We start from the raw sequence: 23,389 nt of genomic DNA on the forward strand, positions 1-23,389 counted from the left end.
CTGTAGATTATCTGTTCTTACATTATATCCTCAGAGCGTAACTACTGTAGATTATCTGTTCTTACATTATATCCTCAGTGTAACTACTGTAGATTATCTGTTCTTACATTATATCCTCAGAGCGTAACTACTGTAGATTATCTGTTCTTACATTATATCCTCAGAGCGTAACTACTGTAGATTATCTGTTCTTACATTATATCCTCAGAGTGTAACTACTGTAGATTATCTGTTCTTACATTATATCCTCAGAGCCTAACTACTGTAGATTATCTGTTCTTACATTATATACTCAGAGCCTAACTACTGTAGATTATCTGTTCTTATATTATATCCTCAGAGCCTAACTACTGTAGATTATCTGTTCGTACATTATATCCTCAGAGCGTAACTACTGTAGATTATCTGTTCTTATATTATATCCTCAGAGTGTAACTACTGTAGATTATCTGTTCTTACATTATATCCTCAGAGTGTAACTACTGTAGATTATCTGTTCGTACATTATATCCTCAGAGCGTAACTACTGTAGATTATCTGTTCGTACATTATATCCTCAGAGCGTAACTACTGTAGATTATCTGTTCGTACATTATATCCTCAGAGTGTAACTACTGTAGATTATCTGTTCTTACATTATATCCTCAGAGCGTAACTACTGTAGATTATCTGTTCTTACATTATATCCTCAGAGCGTAACTACTGTAGATTATCTGTTCGTACATTATATCCTCAGAGTGTAACTACTGTAGATTATCTGTTCTTACATTATATCCTCAGAGCCCAACTACTGTAGATTATCTGTTCTTACATTATATCCTCAGAGCGTAACTACTGTAGATTATCTGTTCTTACATTATATCCTCAGAGCCTAACTACTGTAGATTATCTGTTCTTACATTATATCCTCAGAGCCTAACTACTGTAGATTATCTGTTCTTACATTATATCCTCAGAGCCTAACTACTGTAGATTATCTGTTCTTACATTATATCCTCAGAGCGTAACTACTGTAGATTATCTGTTCTTACATTATATCCTCAGAGCGTAACTACTGTAGATTATCTGTTCTTACATTATATCCTCAGAGCGTAACTACTGTAGATTATCTGTTCTTACATTATATCCTCAGAGCGTAACTACTGTAGATTATCTGTTCTTACATTATATCCTCAGAGCGTAACTACTGTAGATTATCTGTTCTTACATTATATCCTCAGAGCCCAACTACTGTAGATTATCTGTTCTTACATTATATCCTCAGAGCCCAACTACTGTAGATTATCTGTTCTTACATTATATCCTCAGAGCGTAACTACTGTAGATTATCTGTTCTTACATTATATCCTCAGAGCCCAACTACTGTAGATTATCTGTTCTTACATTATATCCTCAGAGCCTAACTACTGTAGATTATCTGTTCTTACATTATATCCTCAGAGCCTAACTACTGTAGATTATCTGTTCTTACATTATATCCTCAGAGCCTAACTACTGTAGATTATCTGTTCTTACATTATATCCTCAGAGCCTAACTACTGTAGATTATCTGTTCTTACATTATATCCTCAGAGCGTAACTACTGTAGATTATCTGTTCTTACATTATATCCTCAGAGTGTAACTACTGTAGATTATCTGTTCTTACATTATATCCTCAGAGCGTAACTACTGTAGATTATCTGTTCTTATATTATATCCTCAGAGTGTAACTACTGTAGATTATCTGTTCTTATATTATATCCTCAGAGCGTAACTAATGTAGATTATCTGTTCTTACATTATATCCTCAGAGCGTAACTACTGTAGATTATCTGTTCTTACATTATATCCTCAGAGCCCAACTACTGTAGATTATCTGTTCTTACATTATATCCTCAGTGTAACTACTGTAGATTATCTGTTCTTACATTATATCCTCAGTGTAACTACTGTAGATTATCTGTTCTTACATTATATCCTCAGAGCGTAACTACTGTAGATTATCTGTTCTTACATTATATCCTCAGTGTAACTACTGTAGATTATCTGTTCTTACATTATATCCTCAGTGTAACTACTGTAGATTATCTGTTCTTACATTATATACTCAGAGCCCAACTACTGTAGATTATCTGTTCTTATATTATATCCTCAGAGCCCAACTACTGTAGATTATCTGTTCTTATATTATATCCTCAGAGCCCAACTACTGTAGATTATCTGTTCTTATATTATATCCTCAGAGCCCAACTACTGTAGATTATCTGTTCTTATATTATATCCTCAGAGTCTAACTACTGTAGATTATCTGTTCTTATATTATATCCTCAGAGTGTAACTACTGTAGATTATCTGTTCTTACATTATATCCTCAGAGCCCAACTACTGTAGATTATCTGTTCTTACATTATATCCTCAGAGCGTAACTACTGTAGATTATCTGTTCTTATATTATATCCTCAGAGTCTAACTACTGTAGATTATCTGTTCTTATATTATATCCTCAGAGTCTAACTACTGTAGATTATCTGTTCGTACATTATATCCTCAGAGTCTAACTACTGTAGATTATCTGTTCGTACATTATATCCTCAGAGTGTAACTACTGTAGATTACCTGTTCTTATATTATATCCTCAGAGCCCAACTACTGAGCTAAAACAACCAGTCTTACACTATTACCACTAAATGTGTCCTTTTTAGTTTACTGGGTATAATATTAGTCAGACTAAAACATATTACAAAACCACTATTGCCACTACATGTGTCCTTTTTAGTTTACTGGGTATAATATTAGTCAGACTAAAACATATTACAAAACCACTATTGCCACTACATGTGTCCTTTTTAGTTCACTGGGTATAATATTAGCCAGACTAAACCATATTACAAAAACCACTATTGCCACTACATGTGTCCTTTTTAGTTCACTGGGTATAATATTAGTCAGACTAAAACATATTACAAAAACCACTATTGCCACTACATGTGTCCTTTTTAGTTCACTGGGTATAATATTAGCCAGACTAAACCATATTACAAAAACCACTATTGCCACTACATGTGTCCTTTTTAGTTTACTGGGTATAATATTAGTCAGACTAAAACATATTACAAAACCACTATTGCCACTACATGTGTCCTTTTTAGTTCACTGGGTATAATATTAGTCAGACTAAAACATATTACAAAACCACTATTGCCACTACATGTGTCCTTTTTAGTTCACTGGGTATAATATTAGTCAGACTAAAACATATTACAAAACCACTATTGCCACTACATGTGTCCTTTTTAGTTCACTGGGTATAATATTAGTCAGACTAAACCATATTACAAAACCACTATTGCCACTACATGTGTCCTTTTTAGTTCACTGGGTATAATATTAGTCAGACTAAAACATATTACAAAACCACTATTGCCACTACATGTGTCCTTTTTAGTTCACTGGGTATAATATTAGCCAGACTAAACCATATTACAAAACCACTATTGCCACTACATGTGTCCTTTTTAGTTTACTGGGTATAATATTAGTCAGACTAAACCATATTACAAAAACCACTATTGCCACTACATGTGTCCTTTTTAGTCCACTGGGTATAATATTAGTCAGACTAAAACATATTACATGGAAAGAAAACAAAAAAAAGTTACTTGTTTTGGACTCCAGACTTTTTGAAGGGGTCCACGAGCCGGAGCGTATCCCTGATTACTGCGATTTTTACTTCTTCGTCTACAACACTTGGGACATATTCAAATACTCCAGGAAGAAGCTGTAATTATCACAGGAGAAGACATTACTATAAAGCAAATATCACTAGAACACTTTAATTATATTGTGTGAAACAAAAGTGGATATCATATTTAAGCGAAAACATTTTTCCTTCTGTTATTTAAACATAACAAGCCTACAGGCTATTTTTCACCAAAGATGTCATTATTATAACACATTAAATGACCGAACTAAGAAATACAAAACAAAAAATATCTACAGCTCAACAATGAAAACTGAACTGGATGAGGAGTGGAATAACAATACTGAATTTGGAACCTCAGCTTGTGTAATGTCTACATCTAGATATTTCTTGCAACAGTGAAATATTTTGTGCTCCTACAGCACCCAGTATGTTGCAAAGGAAATTGTGATCTTTATGATCTTGCTGTTTGGGAAACCCAGAGACAGGATTGTGTTGGTATGATGTGGAGTTTGGGAAGCTCTGTGGTATGTGAGGGCTGTGGTTGATCTAATGCCAGTAGATACAGCAAAGAAGTTACATATTTTACACAGGATGGAGCGGGAAGATTCATTTTAAAGGAAACCTGATAATATTTGTATATAAAAATGATGGTTAATAACAACACAAATTATGGACCTCTTGAGCGAATCCTGAAAAAAGAGTAGTTCTAGCTTTTTCCTATGAAAAGGGTAACTAAAGCAGGGGTCAACAAATGTGTTTAAAATTTAGGAGCCAGTAAAAATATTTAGGCCAGACAGTGGTATTTGTATATAGGTATATGGAGAATTACCAAACAAGTCAGGGGTAAAATTCTAGGAGCCAATGGCTGCCTGGCTGCCTGGCTCCTGAGTTTGTCAAACCCTGCACGAAAAAGTAACAAATATTTCAAAAAGCGGTACATAAACATTTTACAATGCAAAAGATTATTTTTTGTTCCACACAAATTCTGTTTAAAGATAAGTTAAATGCAAATGTGAGAGTTATACATAAACTATGTAACAATAATAAACAATAAGAGAAAATGACATAATAATAAAGTTTATCACTATTTTTTATCATAAGCACGTTATGTATGTTCATTATCATTACGGAAAATAAAAAGAGTTTTACTTTGCATTTTTTATGACAAACCGTGTGCTCAACATCGTTTTGTTTTTCTACGCAGCTGAGCCCTATCCAGCCAATCACTGCACCGTCTTATTGATAAAGCCACTGATTGGATGCAGAGAGAAAAGCTTTGTTATTAAAATGTTCTATTCATTTTCAAACAACTATAGCTCAATTAGACAAAAGGCAAAGTTTACCTCTTATGTAAATATGTATTCAGTGTAAAGGACTTTATATATGAATGTTCAAATATACATTTTAAGTTTGATTTCAACAAACTTGAACCTCATATCAAACACTAACATATTTGTCTGTTGCACTGTGCTCCTAGCTCTTGTGATTTACATATTTGTATTTGCCTCTACTTTTTTGATCTAAAGACATTAAGGCCTAGATTTAGAGTTCGGCGGTAGCCGTCAAAACCAGCGTTAGAGGCTCCTAACGCTGGTTTTGGGCGCCCGCTGGTATTTGGAGTCAGTGATTAAAGGGTCTAACGCTCACTTTTCAGCCGCGACTTTTCCATACCGCAGATCCCCCTACGCCATTTGCGTAGCCTATCTTTTCAATGGGATCTTTCTAACGCTGGTATTTAGAGTCGTTTCTGCAGTGAGCGTTAGAGCTCTAACGACAAGATTCCAGCCGCCTGAAAATAGCAGGAGTTAAGAGCTTTCTGGCTAACGCCGGTTTATAAAGCTCTTAACTACTGTACCCTAAAGTACACTAACACCCATAAACTACCTATGTACCCCTAAACCGAGCTCCCCCCACATCGCCGCCACTCGATTAAAAATTTTAACCCCTAATCTGCCGACCGCCACCTACGTTATACTTATGTACCCCTAATCTGCTGCCCCTAACACCGCCGACCCCTGTATTATATCTATTAACCCCTAACTTGCCCCCCACAACGTCGCCGCAAGCTACTTAAAATAATTAACCCCTAATCTTCCGACCGCAAATCGCCGCCACCTACGTTATCCCTATGTACCCCTAATCTGCTACCCCTAACATCGCCGACCCCTATGTTATATTTATTAACCCCTAATCTGCCCCCCACAACGTCGCCGACACCTACCTACACTTATTAACCCCTAATCTGCCGAGCGGACCTGAGCGCTACTATAATAAAGTTATTAACCCCTAATCCGCCTCACTAACCCTATCATAAATAGTATTAACCCCTAATCTGCCCTCCCTAACATCGCCGACACCTACCTTCAATTATTAACCCCTAATCTGCCGACCGGAGCTCACCGCTATTCTAATAAATGTATTAACCCCTAAAGCTAAGTCTAACCCTAACACTAACACCCCCCTAAGTTAAATATAATTTTTATCTAACGAAATAAATTAACTCTTATTAAATAAATAATTCCTATTTAAAGCTAAATACTTACCTGTAAAATACATCCTAATATAGCTACAATATAAATTATAATTATATTATAGCTATTTTAGGATTAATATTTATTTTACAGGCAACTTTGTAATTATTTTAACCAGGTACAATAGCTATTAAATAGTTAAGAACTATTTAATAGTTACCTAGTTAAAATAATTACAAATTTACCTGTAAAATAAATCCTAACCTAAGATATAATTAAACCTAACACTACCCTATCAATAAAATAATTAAATAAACTACCTACAATTACCTACAATTAACCTAACACTACACTATCAATAAATTAATTAAACACAATTGCTACAAATAAATAACATTAAATAAACTATCTAAAGTACAAAAAATAAAAAAGAACTAAGTTACAGAAAATAATAAAATATTTACAAACATAAGAAAAATATTACAACAATTTTAAACTAATTACACCTACTCTAAGCCCCCTAATAAAATAACAAAGCCCCCCAAAATAAAAAATTCCCTACCCTATTCTAAAATACAAATATTACAAGCTCTTTTACCTTACCAGCCCTGAACAGGGCCCTTTGCGGGGCATGCCCCAAGAATTTCAGCTCTTTTGCCTGTAAAAAAAAACATACTATACCCCCCCCCCAACATTACAACCCACCACCCACATACCCCTAATCTAACCCAAACCCCCCTTAAATAAACCTAACACTACCCCCCTGATGATCTTCCTACCTTGTCTTCACCATGCCAGGTTCACCGATCCGTCCTGGCTCCAAGATCTTCATCTAACCCAAGCGGGGGCTAGACATCCACTGAAGAAGTCCAGAAGAGGGTCCAAAGTCTTCCTCCTATCCGGCAAGAAGAGGACATCCGGACCGGCAAACATCTTCTCCAAGCGGCATCTTCTATCTTCTTCCATCCGATGACGACCGGCTCCATCTTGAAGACCTCCAGCGCGGATCCATCCTCTTCTTCCGACGACTAGACGACGAATGACGGTTCCTTTAAGGGACGTCATCCAAGATGGCGTCCCTCGAATTCCGATTGGCTGATAGGATTCTATCAGCCAATCGGAATTAAGGTAGGAATTTTCTGATTGGCTGATGGAATCAGCCAATCAGAATATAGTTCAATCCGATTGGCTGATCCAATCAGCCAATCAGATTGAGCTCGCATTCTATTGGCTGTTCCGATCAGCCAATAGAATGCAAGCTCAATCTGATTGGCTGATTGGATCAGCCAATCGGATTGAACTATATTCTGATTGGCTGATTCCATCAGCCAATCAGAAAATTCCTACCTTAATTCCGATTGGCTGATAGAATCCTATCAGCCAATCGGAATTCGAGGGACGCCATCTTGGATGACGTCCCTTAAAGGAACCGTCATTCGTCGTCTAGTCGTCGGAAGAAGAGGATGGATCCGCGCTGGAGGTCTTCAAGATGGAGCCGGTCGTCATCGGATGGAAGAAGATAGAAGATGCCGCTTGGAGAAGATGTTTGCCGGTCCGGATGTCCTCTTCTTGCCGGATAGGAGGAAGACTTTGGACCCTCTTCTGGACTTCTTCAGTGGATGTCTAGCCCCCGCTTGGGTTAGATGAAGATCTTGGAGCCAGGACGGATCGGTGAACCTGGCATGGTGAAGACAAGGTAGGAAGATCATCAGGGGGGTAGTGTTAGGTTTATTTAAGGGGGGTTTGGGTTAGATTAGGGGTATGTGGGTGGTGGGTTGTAATGTTGGGGGGGGGGTATAGTATGTTTTTTTTTACAGGCAAAAGAGCTGAAATTCTTGGGGCATGCCCCGCAAAGGGCCCTGTTCAGGGCTGGTAAGGTAAAAGAGCTTGTAATATTTGTATTTTAGAATAGGGTAGGGAATTTTTTATTTTGGGGGGCTTTGTTATTTTATTAGGGGGCTTAGAGTAGGTGTAATTAGTTTAAAATTGTTGTAATATTTTTCTTATGTTTGTAAATATTTTATTATTTTCTGTAACTTAGTTCTTTTTTATTTTTTGTACTTTAGATAGTTTATTTAATGTTATTTATTTGTAGCAATTGTGTTTAATTAATTTATTGATAGTGTAGTGTTAGGTTAATTGTAGGTAATTGTAGGTAGTTTATTTAATTATTTTATTGATAGGGTAGTGTTAGGTTTAATTATATCTTAGGTTAGGATTTATTTTACAGGTAAATTTGTAATTATTTTAACTAGGTAACTATTAAATAGTTCTTAACTATTTAATAGCTATTGTACCTGGTTAAAATAATTACAAAGTTGCCTGTAAAATAAATATTAATCCTAAAATAGCTATAATATAATTATAATTTATATTGTAGCTATATTAGGATGTATTTTACAGGTAAGTATTTAGCTTTAAATAGGAATTATTTATTTAATAAGAGTTAATTTATTTCGTTAGATAAAAATTATATTTAACTTAGGGGGGTGTTAGTGTTAGGGTTAGACTTAGCTTTAGGGGTTAATACATTTATTAGAATAGCGGTGAGCTCCGGTCGGCAGATTAGGGGTTAATAATTGAAGGTAGGTGTCGGCGATGTTAGGGAGGGCAGATTAGGGGTTAATACTATTTATGATAGGGTTAGTGAGGCGGATTAGGGGTTAATAACTTTATTATAGTAGCGCTCAGGTCCGCTCGGCAGATTAGGGGTTAATAAGTGTAGGTAGGTGTCGGCGACGTTGTGGGGGGCAGATTAGGGGTTAATAAATATAACATAGGGGTCGGCGATGTTAGGGCAGCAGATTAGGGGTACATAGGGATAACGTAGGTGGCGGCGGTTTACGGAGCGGCAGATTAGGGGTTAAAAGTGTAATGCAGGGGTCAGCGATAGCGGGGGCGGCAGATTAGGGGTTAATAAGTGTAAGGTTAGGGGTGTTTAGACTCGGGGTACATGTTAGGGTGTTAGGTGCAGACATAGGAAGTGTTTCCCCATAGGAAACAATGGGGCTGCGTTAGGAGCTGAACGCTGCTTTTTTGCAGGTGTTAGGTTTTTTTTCAGCTCAAACAGCCCCATTGTTTCCTATGGGAGAATCGTGCACGAGCACGTTTTTGATGCCGGCCGCGTCCGTAAGCAACTCTGGTATCGAGAGTTGCATTTGCGGTAAAAATGCTCTACGCTCCTTTTTTGGAGCCTAACGCAGCATTTGTTTGAACTCTCGATACCAGAGTTAAATTTATGGTGCGGCCAGAAAAAAACCCGCGGAGCGTTAACAGCCCTTTTACCGCCGAACTCTAAATCTAGGCCTAAGTGAACACTACTACACTATTTCATAATTCAGATAGACCATACAATTTGAAACAACCTTCTAATGTATTACTATTATCAAATCTGTTTGTTTTTTCTCTTGGTACCCTTTGTTGAAGCAGCAGCAATGCACTACTGGGAGCTAGCTGATCAAATCTGGTGAGCCAATGACAAGATTCATATATGTGCATCCACCAATCAACAACTAGCTCCCCGTAGTACGGTGCTGCTTCTGAGCCTACTTGGTATGCCTTATTTTCAACAAAGGATACCAAGAGAGTGAAACAAATTAGAGAATGGAAGTACTTTGGAAAGATGTTTCAAATAATATGCACTATCCGAATCATTGGAAAAAAACATAATTTATGTAAGAACTTACCTGATAAATTCATTTCTTTCATATTAGCAAGAGTCCATGAGCTAGTGACGTATGGGATATACATTCCTACCAGGAGGGGCAAAGTTTCCCAAACCTCAAAATGCCTATAAATACACCCCTCACCACACCCACAATTCAGTTTAACGAATAGCCAAGAAGTGGGGTGATAAGAAAAGAGCGAAAGCATCAAAAATAAGGAATTGGAATAATTGTGCTTTATATAAAAAAATCATAACCACCACAAAAAAAGGGTGGGCCTCATGGACTCTTGCTAATATGAAAGAAATGAATTTATCAGGTAAGTTCTTACATAAATTATGTTTTCTTTCATGTAATTAGCAAGAGTCCATGAGCAAGTGACGTATGGGATAATGAATACCCAAGATGTGGAACTTCCACGCAAGAGTCACTAGAGAGGGAGGGATAAAATAAAGACAGCCAATTCCGCTGAAAAATAATAATAATCCACAACCCAAAACAAAAGTTTTTAATCTCAAAATAATGAAATTATAAGCAGAAGAATCAAACTGAAACAGCTGCCTGAAGTACTTTTCTACCAAAAACTGCTTCAGAAGAAGAAAACACATCAAAATGGTAGAATTTAGTAAAAGTATGCAAAGAAGACCAAGTTGCTGCTTTGCAAATCTGATCAACAGAAGATTCATTCCTAAACGCCCAGGAAGTAGAAACTGACCTAGTAGAATGAGCCGTAATTCTTTGAGGCGGGGAATTACCCGACTCTACATAAGCATGATGAATCAAAGACTTTAACCAAGACGCCAAAGAAATGGCGGAGGCCTTCTGACCTTTTCTGGACCCAGAAAAGATAACAAATAGACTAGAAGTCTTTCTAAAATCCTTAGTAGCTTCAACATAATATTTCAAAGCTCTTAATACATCCAAAGAATGTAAAGATCTCTCCTTTGAATTCTTAGGATTAGGACATAATGAAGGAACAACAATCTCTCTACTAATGTTGTTAGAATTCACAACCTTAGGTAAAAATTTAAATGAGGTTTGCAACACTGCCTTATCCTGATGAAAAATCAGAAAAGGAGATTCACAAGAAAGAGCAGATAACTCAGAAACTCTTCTAACAGAAGAGATGGCCAAAAGGAACAGAACTTTCCAAGAAAGTAATTTAATGTCCAGAGAATGCATAGGTTCAAACGGAGGAGCTTGTAAAGCCCTCAGAACCAAATTAAGACTCCAAGGAGGAGAAATTGACTTAATGACAGGTTTGATACGAACCAAAGCCTGTACAAAACAATGAATATCAGGAAGAATAGCAATCTTTCTGTGAAAAAGAACAGAAAGAGCAGAGATTTGTCCTTTCAAGGAACTTGCAGACAAACCTTTATCCAAACCATCCTGAAGAAACTGTAAAATTCTAGGAATTCTGAACGAATGCCAGGAGAATTTATGAGATGAACACCAAGAAATGTAAGCCTTCCAGACTCGATAATAAATCTTCCTAGACACAGATTTACGAGCCTGTAACATAGTATTAATTACTGAGTCAGAGAAACCTCTATGACTAAGAATCAAGCGTTCAATTTCCATACCTTCAAATTTAATGATTTGAGATCCTGATGGAAAAAAGGGCCTTGAGATAGAAGGTCTGGTCTTAGCGGAAGAGTCCAAGGTTGGCAACTGGCCATCCGAATGAGATCTGTATACCAAAACCTGTGAGGCCATGCTGGAACCACCAGCAGCACAAACGAATGTTCCATTAGAATTTTGGAAATCACTTTTGGAAGAAGAACTAGAGGCGGAAAGATATAGGCAGGATGATAATTCCAAGGAAGCGACAACGCATCCACTGCCTCTGCCTGAGGGTCCCTGGATCTAGACAGATACCTGGGAAGTTTCTTGTTTAGATGAGAGGCCATCAGATCTATTTCTGGAAGACCCCAGATTTGAACAATCTGAAGAAATACCTCTGGGTGAAGGGACCATTCGCCCGGATGTAACGTCTGGCGACTGAGATAATCCGCTTCCCAATTGTCTACACCTGGGATGTGAACCGCAGAAATTAGACAGGAGCTGGATTCCGCCCATACAAGTATCCGAGATACTTCTTTCATAGCCTGAGGACTGAGTCCCACCCTGATGATTGACATATGCCACGGTTGTGACATTGTCTGTCTGAAAGCAAATAAACGATTCTCTCTTCAGAAGAGGCCAGGACTGAAGAGCTCTGAAAATCGCACGGAGTTCCAAAATGTTGATTGGTAATCTCGCCTCCTGAGATTCCCAAACCCCCTGCGCTGTCAGAGATCCCCATACAGCTCCCCAACCTGACAGACTCGCATCTGTTGAGATCACAGTCCAGGTTGGGCGAACAAAGGAAGCCCCTTGAACTAAACAATGGTGATCTATCCACCACGTCAGAGAGTGTCGTACATTGGGATTTAAGGATATTAATTATGATATCTGTGACAGACCCTTCTGTCAGGACTGAAGGAGTTAATTGTGTTTAGCTAAGAATCTAATTTCTAAAGACAGGTTTTCTGGCCTCAGCTATTGTGTGCTATAATTACATTTAAGTAATAAACAGGCCATTGTTTAATCACCCTCAGAGAGCAGACGCTAGGTGATAAGACAAGCCAAATGTGTTTAAGTTGTTATCTGCCTAAGTAAAGTATTTAAGTAATGTAATTCTACTGTTTCATAAAAGGGCGTCTTCCCCTTTTTATCTAAATGTACAAGAGTCTTTCAACCCCCCCATCTGGGGTCAAACCTGTATAAATACTAGGCATCTAGCCTTTAATAAATGACATTCTGTTTTAAACCTGAAACTGGCTGGGTTGTGAATTGCTGATTCCCTATGCAGGACATTGTTCCCTGGTACTAACCCTTGGTACACTGTTGGTACCGTAACATTGGTGGCAAGCGACGGAATGAACCTTATCGCCCAGAAGAGCAACTACACAAGCCAGTAACCTCAGGAAGAGGGGGATTATTACAATACTGACTAAGATGGAAAGAGTACCAGGAACAGAAGGAACCAATGGGCCCAGCATAGCAGACAGAACCCCCGCAGAAGCAAGCTTTGATCGGGCGGTTAAAATAAGACTGGCACATTATGGCCCCAACCCATCTGCGGAAATTATCGACCGGGTCATAGCAGCTGTGGAGGCCAACCTACTTCGCCAAAGCGGCGCTGCAGCAAACCCAGTGGAAAAGAGAAAAGTAAATTTTGCAGCTTTTAAAAACTTCCTGGAAACAGAAGGAGAGATTGATGGGTTCCTTGCGGATTTTGAGAGGCAATGTGCACTACACAAGGTACCCGCAGAGGACTGGGTCAGGATATTATCCGGAAAATTATCCGGCCGGGCCAGTGAGGCTTTTCGGGCCATTCCAGATGAGGAGGTTGGGGATTATAATACTGTGAAAGAGGCTCTGCTCTCCAGGTATGCGGTTACACCGGAGGCATACCGGAGGCGGTTCAGAGACACTGTTAAATTAGCTGGTGATTCCTACGTTGAGTGGGCATGTAAGGTGCACCGCACAGCAGCTCACTGGATAGCGGGGTGCCAAGCCGTATCTGGGGAAGAGGTGCTGCAGCTATTCCTGTTGGAACATTGCTTTGACAAGTTATCAGCAGGAGTTAGAGAGTGGGTTCGGGACCGTAAACCCTCCACCCTGCATGAAGCTGCTCGCCTGGCAGATGAGTATATGGATGCCCGCAAACTGGACACTGCTACCACTAAGCCCCCTGCTAGAGTGGAGTACAGACCCCCAGCAGCTGCCAGTTACCAACCCCCGGCGCACCGCTATACCACACGGCCTCCGGCCACGAACTACCCTCAGAGAGCCCGGTTCAATTCACGGGGCTACTCACAGCCTATTTGGTGCTTTGGATGTAAGCAACTAGGGCACAAAAGACCATAGTGTCCCCTAAATGCAGTGAACCAAGCACAGTCCTGGAGAAGACCCGCCGGCGGAATCCCACGTAACTCTCAGCCTGCGGCCCGCTACGTAGAGGCGCAAGAATGCTGGAGCATCCTACATGAGGCAGACCTTGTGCAAGCTGCCCACCGGAATAACCGGCAACTGGTTAAAGTGAATGGGAAGAAGGTCAGTGGTCTACGGGATACTGGTGCTACCATGACCTTGCTTCAAAAGAACTTGGTGTCTGAGAAACAGTACACTGGAGACACTGTGGCTGTGAGGGTAGCAGGGGGCGATGTGTTCAGCCTACCTGTTGCCAGGGTACATTTGGATTGGGGAGTGGGCGCTAGACCTGTGAATGTGGGGGTCAAGAAGGACTTACCTGCTGATGTTCTTCTTGGAAATGACTTGGCTCCCCTTGTTTCTGCCTATGCTCCCATGGGTCCCGCTGATGTTAACCCTGTGACTACCCGTGCTCAGATCCGTGCAGCAGAGACTGACCCCCCTGCTGCTAAGCCCCAGGACGCTGAGCTCAGTAAATCTCTATCTGCTATTGATACGTGGAAGTCCCGTTACAATGCGCTGATGAAGGAGAAGAGGAGCGCAGAGGAAAAAGCACGTTTAGAACGTGAATCTCTGCTAGACAAGCTGCACCGACAGACTGCAGAAAACACCAGCTTGAGAGTGGGACATGAAACATTAAAGACAAACTTAGCGACACTTGAGGAGAAGCTGACGCTGGCTCATAGTGAGGTGCAGCAACTCAAGGGCACCCTATGTCAGTATGAAGGGATTGTGGATACCTATAAAGAGCAGGTACAGAAAACTCGTAAAGAAGCTGATGGGATTTTGAAGGACTGTTTAGCCCTAGTCTGGGCACTGAGGAAGTTGAACCCTTCTTTGTATGGACAGGAATTCTCTCTCATAACGGGAATACAGATGGATTGTCCTGGCAAACTGACATGCCTACCACCTCCTAGTCCGGTCATCCCCAGGTTGACCCGCCAAAGGGTCAAGCCGGGTCTGCCGGAGTGTTCCACAAGGGGGGAGATATGTGACAGACCCTTCTGTCAGGACTGAAGGAGTTAATTGTGTTTAGCTAAGAATCTAATTTCTAAAGACAGGTTTTCTGGCCTCAGCTATTGTGTGCTATAATTACATTTAAGTAATAAACAGGCCATTGTTTAATCACCCTCAGAGAGCAGACGCTAGGTGATAAGACAAGCCAAATGTGTTTAAGTTGTTATCTGCCTAAGTAAAGAATTTAAGTAATGTAATTCTACTGTTTCATAAAAGGGCGTCTTCCCCTTTTTATCTAAATGTACAAGAGTCTTTCAACCCCCCCATCTGGGGTCAAACCTGTATAAATACTAGGCATCTAGCCTTTAATAAATGACATTCTGTTTTAAACCTGAAACTGGCTGGGTTGTGAATTGCTGATTCCCTATGCAGGACATTGTTCCCTGGTACTAACCCTTGGTACACTGTTGGTACCGTAACAATATCTTTGTATAATCCCTGCACCATTGGTTCAGCATACAAAGCTGAAGAGGTCGCATGTGAAAACGAGCAAAGGGGATCGCGTCCGATGCAGCAGTCATGAGACCTAGAATTTCCATGCACAAAGCTACCGAAGGGAATGATAGAGACTGAAGGTTTCGACAGGCTGAAACCAATTTCAGACGTCTCTTTTCTGTTAGAGACAAGGTCATGGACACTGAATCTATCTGAAAACCCAAAAAGGTTACCTTTGTCTGAGGAATCAACGAACTCTTTGCTAAATTGATCCTCCAACCATGTTTTTGAAGAAACAACACAAGTTGATTCGTGTGAGATTCTGCAGAATGTAAAGACTGAGCAAGTACCAAGATATCGTCCAAATAAGGAAATACCGCAATACCCTGTTCTCTGATTACAGAGAGAAGGGCACCGAGAACCTTTGAAAAGATCCTTGGAGCTGTTGCTAGGCCAAATGGAAGAGCAACAAACTGGTAATGCTTGTCTAGAAAAGAGAATCTCAGAAACTGAAAGTGATCTGGATGAATCGGAATATGAAGATATGCATCCTGTAAATCTATTGTGGACATACAATGCCCTTGCTGAACAAAAGGCAGAATAGTCCTTATAGTTACCATTTTGAATGTTGGTATCCTTACATAACGATTCAATATCTTTAAATCCAGAACTGGTCTGAAGAAATTCTCCTTCTTTGGTACAATGAATAGATTTGAGTAAAACCCCAGACCCTGTTCCAGAACTGGAACAGGCACAATTACCCCGGCTGACTCTAGATCTGAAACACATTTCAGAAATGCCTGAGCTTTCACTGGGTTTATTGGAATGCGAGAGAGAAAAAATCTCTTCGCAGGTGGCCTTACCTTGAAACCTATTCTGTACCCTTGAGAAACAATGTTCTGAATCCAAAGACTGTGAATCGAATTGATCCAAATGTCTTTGAAAAATCGTAACCTGCCCCCTACCAGCTGAACTGGAATGAGGGCCGCACCTTCATGTGGACTTGGGAGATGGTTTTGACTTTCTAAAAGGCTTGGTTTTATTCCAGATTGGAGAAGGTTTCCAGACAGAAACCGTTCCTTTAGGGGAAGGGTCAGGCTTCTGTTCCTTATTCTGACGAAAGGAACGAAAACGATTAGCAGTCCTGTATTTACCTTTAGATTTTTTGTCCTGAGGCAAAAATGTTCCTTTCCCCCCAGTAACAGTGGAAATAATAGAATCCAACTGGGAACCAAATAATGTATTACCTTGGAAAGAAAGAGCAAGCAAAGTTGATTTGGAAGACATATCTGCATTCCAAGTTTTAAGCCATAAAGCTCTTCTAGCTAAAATAGCTAAAGACATATACCTGACATCAACTCTAATGATATCAAAGATGGCATCACAAATAAAGTTATTAGCATGCTGAAGAAGTTTAACAATGCTATGAGTATTATGGTCTGATACTTGTTGTGCTAAAGCCTCCAACCAAAAAGTGGAAGCGGCGGCAACATCAGCCAAAGAAATAGCAGGTCTAAGAAGATTACCTGAACATAAATAAGCTTTCCTCAGAAAGGATTCAATCTTCCTATCTAAAGGATCCTTAAAGGAAGTACTATCTGCCGTAGGAATAGTAGTACGTTTAGCAAGAGTAGAGATAGCCCCATCAACTTTAGGGATTTTGTCCCAAAACTCTAATCTATCAGATGGCACAGGATACAATTTATTAAACCTTTGAGAAGGAGTAAATGAAGTACCCAAATTATTCCATTCCCCAGAAATTACTTCAGAAATAGCATCAGGGACAGGAAAAACTTCTGGAATAACCATAGGAGGTTTAAAAACCGAATTTAAACGCTTAGTAGATTTAGTATCAAGAGGACTAGAATCCTCCATTTCTAAAGCGATTAAAACTTCTTTAAGTAAAGAGCGAATAAATTCCATCTTAAATAAATATGAAGATTTATCAGTGTCAATATCTGAGACAGAATCCTCTGAACCAGAAAAATCCTCATCAGAAACAGACAAATCAGAATTATGACGGTCATTTAAAATTTCATCTGAAAAATGAGAAGTTTTAGAAGACCTTTTACGTTTATTGGAAGGAGGAATAACAGACATAGCCTTCCTAATAGATTTAGAAACAAATTCTCTTATATTAACAGGAACATCCTGAGTATTAGATGTTGAGGGAACAGCAACAGGTAATGGTATATTACTAATGGAAATACTATCTGCATTACAAAGTTTATCATGACATTCATCACAAACTACAGCCGGAGGAACAGTTACCAAAAGTTTACAACAAATACACTTAACTTTGGTAGAACCAGCATCAGGCAGCGTTTTTCCAGAAGTAGATTCTGATCCAGGGTCAATCTGAGACATCTTGCAATATGTAATAGAAAAAACAACATATAAAGCAAAATTATCAAATTCCTTAAATGACAGTTTCAGGAATGGGAAAGAATGCCAATGAACAAGCTTCTAGCAACCAGAAGCAATGAAAAAATGCGACTGAAATAATGTGTAAAAAAGGTGGAGACAAAAATGACGCCCACATTTTTTAGCGCCAAGAATGACGCCACATCAGGAACGCCGACATTTTTGTTGCAAAACGTCAAAAAAATGACATAATCATGAACAACTTCCGGCGTCATGAATGACGCCGGAAATGACAACAGAATTTTTTTGCGCCAAAAAAATCTGCGCCAAAAATGACGCAATAAATTGAAGCATTTTCAGCCCCCACGAGCCTAACAGCCCACAGGGAAAAAAGTCAATTTGAAAACAATTTTTAAGGTAAGAAAAAAATTGAATATTCATATGCATTAACCCAAATATGAAACTGACTGTCTGAAATAAGGAATATTGATCATCCTGAATCAAGGCAAATATAAGTTTAAAGACATATATTTAGAACTTTACATATAAAGTGCCCAGCCATAGCTTAGAGTGTCACAAAAAATAAGACTTACTTACCCCAGGACACTCATCTACATATAGTAGATAGCCAAACCAGTACTGAAACGAGAATCAGTAGAGGTCATGGTATATAAGAGTATATCGTCGATCTGAAAAGGGAGGTAAGAGATTAATCTCTACGACCGATAACAGAGAACCTATGAAATAGATCCCGTAGAAGGAGACCATTGCATTCAAATAGGCAATACTCTCTTCACATCCCTCTGACATTCACTGCACTCTGAGAGGAAAACCGGGCTCCAGCCTGCTGCGAAGCGCATATCAACAAAGAATCTAGCACAAACTTGCTTCACCACCTCCACGGGAGGCAAAGTTTGTAAAACTGAATTGTGGGTGTGGTGAGGGGTGTATTTATAGGCATTTTGAGGTTTGGGAAACTTTGCCCCTCCTGGTAGGAATGTATATCCCATACGTCACTAGCTCATGGACTCTTGCTAATTACATGAAAGAAAAATGGGGTTTCATGTCCATTTTGATGTCTTTTTCATGTTTTGATAACAAGTGCATTGAGTGAAATGGTTCATACTGTGGACAACCATAGATGATCTAAAGGAAGGTGTAATTAATTTCCAAGCTGCGCCTGAATGAAACAGTTTGATTTTTTTTTCCTGCGGTTATAACAGAACAACAAATTTGCAGCAGAACTGTATTTGTTATGCTCAGGAAAAATAAATAATGTTAAGACAAGGGTTTAAAGCTTTGATTTAGAGTTCTGTTCATATCGGGTTAAAGTTTTCAGAATAGAAACTTTTATAGACTGGAGTTGCTTTTCATCATTGCATGTCGGACAGCATAAAAGTCCAATACTTTGAGATATAGTGAAGATGTAAATGCTTCCCCAACTTCACGTACAACAGAGGTCAGTTATTGCAAAAAAAGGATTTGCTTTTCAGTATCTGCCTCTCTATCAAAGAGATTGTTCTGCTGGACTGCTCTTGTCAATGTGTGATGTAATATGTGACTTGAGCCAATATCTTATCTCGGATGTACAGGGGTAATCTGGGGAGACTACTAAATTGCAACTTTATTTTTTAGCCAATTAGATATAGAATGCTAACAGAAAAGCTTACCGCCCCTTTAGTTTGTTCTATGTATGCACGGCATATACCTTTAAAGCTTACCGCCCTTTTAGTTTGTTCTATGTATGCACGGCATATACCTTTAAAGCTTACCGCTGCCTTAGTTTGTTCTATATATGCACGTCATATACCTGTAAACCTGACAATATAGAAATCACACCGGCAACCAGTTAAAATGGTGAAAATTTGACTCAACCTTTCTGCTGTGTGTCTCTGTGTGCCACACTGAGCATGGAGAAGAGAAAGAGCAGCAAAGAATTGAATGAGGATTTGAGGACAAAAATTGTGGAAAAGCATGGACAATCTCAAGGTCACAAGTCCCTCTCCAGAGATCTTAATGTTCCTGTGTCCACTGTGCGCAACATTGTCAAGAAGTTTGCAGCCCATGGCACTGTAGCTAATCTCTCTGGACGTGGACAAAAGAGAAAAATTGATCAAAGATTGCAACAAAGGATTGTTCGAATGATGGATAAAAAACCTTGATCAACTTCCAGACACAGGGTACAAGCTGACCTTCAGGCACAGGGTACTAATGTGTCCGCTTACACTATACGTCGCTATCTGAATAAAAAGGGACCTTATGGTAGGAGACCAAGGAGGACCCCACTGCTGACACAGAAACATACAAAAGACAGATTGGGGTTTGACAAACTTACCTGAGGAAGCCAAAATCCTTTTGGGAGAATGTGCTGCGGACAGATGAAACAAAATTACAGCTTTTTGGTAAAGCCCATCATTCTGCTGTTTTCAGAAAAAGAAATTAGGCTTTTAAAGAAAATAATACAGTCTTTACAGTCAAACATGGTGGAGGTTCACTGATGTTTTAGGGTTGCTTTGCTACTTTTAGGCACTGGATGTCTCGAGTGTGTGCTTGGCATAATGAAATCTGAAGACTACAAAAAATGTAGGGTCAGAAAGTTGGGTCTCCGTCAGAAGTCATGGGTCTTACAGCAGGGCAATGACAAAAAGCACACGTCAAAAAGCACCCAGAAATGGTTTAAGACAAAGCGCTGGAGCGTACTGAACTGGCCAGCAATGAGTCCAGATCTCAATCCCATAGAGCACCTGTCGAGAGATCTCCAAACAGCAGTTGGGAAAAGGAACCCTTCCAATCTGAGAGACCTGAAGCAGTTGGCGAAAGAAGAGTGGTCCAAAATGCCAGTAGAGAGGTGTAAGAAAATCATTGATGGTTACAGAAAGCGATTGATTTCATTTATTTTTTCCAAGGGGTGTGCTACCAAATATTAAATTGAGGGTGCCAACATTTTTGTCCAGTCCATTGTTGAAGTTTTGCATGGAATGTGTCAGATTTGGCTTTTTTTTCTCCACTTTTTTGTGTCAAACCAATACAAACAAATTAAATAAACATGAGAATGCCTAAACATTTATAATTGCAACAATGTTCTGGGCGAAGTGGTGCATTATCTGACAGAAATGCAGGGGTGCCAATATTTTTAGTAAGACTGTATATCTGCACGGCGTATACATTTTAAAGCTTACTGCACCTTTAGTTTGCTCTATATCTGCATAGCGTATATCTTTTAAAGCTTACGGCACCTTTAGTCAAATACAAAAAATCCAATATTGATCATAAAGTAATCAAATACCAAAAACCAAAGACAAAAGAGTCCTCTGATGAAAGGAAAGGCAGTCTTTATTTTCAAAGGTCCTAAGAAGCAAACTTCAAAGAAAAGAAAGAACAGCCATAGCGTAAAACTGTACACATAAATTGCACAAATCCCACACTTGAGTTAATCCTACTCATGTGTAAAATAGCTATCGTTAGCTCTAGTCTAAGCACTCCCGGTTCACAGCATACAATACTCCAATTTATTAAAAACAAATATAGACATAGGTCACTAAGGGTAAATAGCAATTTTAATATGTTTTGTGTATATATGTCCTTACAAGCAGGACCACATTAAAAGACAGCAAGTGCAAAGCCGCAGCTGTTTCACTGTTTTCACCCCTCCTTGTGACTAGTCCATCTGACACTTCACTCCGACGTACATTTCGCTGAACGATTCAGCTGTTTTCTCCTTAAAAAAGCTGAAATCTTTCAAGGCATGAGAAAGAGGCTCCCATTAAAGCCTATGGAAGTGCGCTCTTATGAGCACAATTCTTCCATGCAATGCTTACTCAAGGTCGCTGCTATTACTAAGTGGAGCGCAAATATAACTTTCTCTGAAGCAATATTTTGCGCTCCACTTGTAATCTAGCCCTTTATGGGGAATTTCAATTTGAGCTTCATGTTTAACTGTCACAAAGATGAATGCTTCATTTAGAGTAAGGAAAATACTTCTATGTCCAGCTATACAGGAATAATGTGAAATTTAGTCCATTTAATGCCAAATCTCAAGGATAATTTGCACTTTTTTGACAGTTTTGCTACACTTATTTTCTTCAGACACACCAGCTATCATCCTTAATGACTTTCATGCCATATTAACAAGTAGATGCTCTACTGACTATATAAGCTCTGTTCAGTATTTTAGGCATGGGGTTTAAGCAATACTACAAGAACAAAGCGGTCTAGTAATATTAATGCATTTTTATACTGTTCCTATAGGACCCTTTACACAATTTTGAACTATTGAATATTTTGCACCAATAAGATCATTGCATTACAAAGTATTTTTTGTCCCGTGTGTTGATAATTGAGGACAACCTGTACATGTTAGAACACTATGACACCCTCAGAGGAACACATCCTCCTATGCATTATTAGAAATTGTGCTTTAATGTTTTTCTTTCAAGACTTCTTCTCTATATTTTATCTTCCTTTGTTTGTTAGTCACATCTGGCTCACGGAAAAAAAACTTTCCAAAAAATGATTGATATCTGTATTATTATTCGATACAAATGATCAGACACATACATTTATTTAACACACTATATAATCAAACAATGCTATTTGTCGCATACTGTATACTGCAAGAAATTAAAGGGACAGTCACTAGCTCATTAGGACTGTACGGACCCAATATATTATATTAACACACTGCAATGTTAGGTTTGTTTTTAGCTGTGAATCTAGACAGGTTCTGATCGGTGCATATTTATTGTGTACTTGCTTTCTTGTCAATCAATCACATGCAGCAGTTAGTGACTATAATCTGAGATCCGCACCTGGATTGCACAAGATGTATTGATCTTAATGTTTAAAAAAACATAAAGGCTAAATCGGCCATTTTTACACACTGTTTATTGTGATGTGTCATGATAGTACAGCCACAACATACTATTGCTTTTATGTCCATCTAAAAATTGATAACAAGCAACTGAATTCCTGTGACCAGTTGAGACATATCCTTTTGTGTAAAACATTACAACTATTCAAAAAATATATATAATAAATGCAAATGCATTGTGAGTGTGCTGACCTTTCAAAAAGATATACACAGAGCAACGGTTCATTTGCTGTGCAATACCATAGGTCAATGCTCGACTAATCTGTGTAAAAGTTAGGAGCCAGTTAGAATATTTAGTAGCCAGAAAGCGGTATTTGTATATAGATACTGTCTATGGAGATTAATCTAAAAACTTAGGAGCCAGTGGTTCCCTGGCTCATGGGATTGCCGAGCCCTACCTTAGATGTACTTCTGGCATTTATGTGACACCTGTGTCTCAAGTAATTAAAAACACCAAAAAAAACGCAATGTTATACAGTAGATTTAGAAATGCACATATAATAATACACAGTATGTGCAACTTCAATACATTCACAAATAAATTATTTTAAGACATCATGAGTGTTTTGCAGCCCTGATTTTGTCTGATACCATCATCAGAGGTGCGTCACTGTCCAGACACCCAGGCTGAACATCACTAGTATAGACATACAAGAAAGTGTGTACAGGGCATTCACTGACAGCATAGAATATACATAACACAACATCTTGTACTTCACATATATCAAATATGATATTACGTTTTACTCTCATTTATCTAAATTCCTCAAATGTCTTCTCTTTGGTACTAAATATATAAAAGAAAAAGTGTGGACGGAAAAGAGCAGTAGTTTCATTGTGGCATATGACAGAGTGCAGCCGTTCTATTATTATTAATAATATTATTATTATTATTTGTGTGA

The 23,389-nt window shown here is 38.8% G+C and overlaps 1 protein-coding gene across 1 annotated transcript in view; it reads right to left on the reverse strand.

Moving 5' to 3' along the window:
* Positions 1-23,389, reverse strand: part of TTLL11 (tubulin tyrosine ligase like 11) — a 345,612-nt gene that overhangs the window by 162,298 nt on the left and 159,925 nt on the right. Inside the window, 1 exon segment of the mRNA XM_053695417.1 lies at positions 3,641-3,759. Coding sequence (XP_053551392.1) covers positions 3,641-3,759 — 119 coding nt within the window.

This window comes from Bombina bombina, chromosome 12 (assembly GCF_027579735.1).
Source record: "Bombina bombina isolate aBomBom1 chromosome 12, aBomBom1.pri, whole genome shotgun sequence".
NCBI classification, from domain to species: domain Eukaryota; kingdom Metazoa; phylum Chordata; class Amphibia; order Anura; family Bombinatoridae; genus Bombina; species Bombina bombina.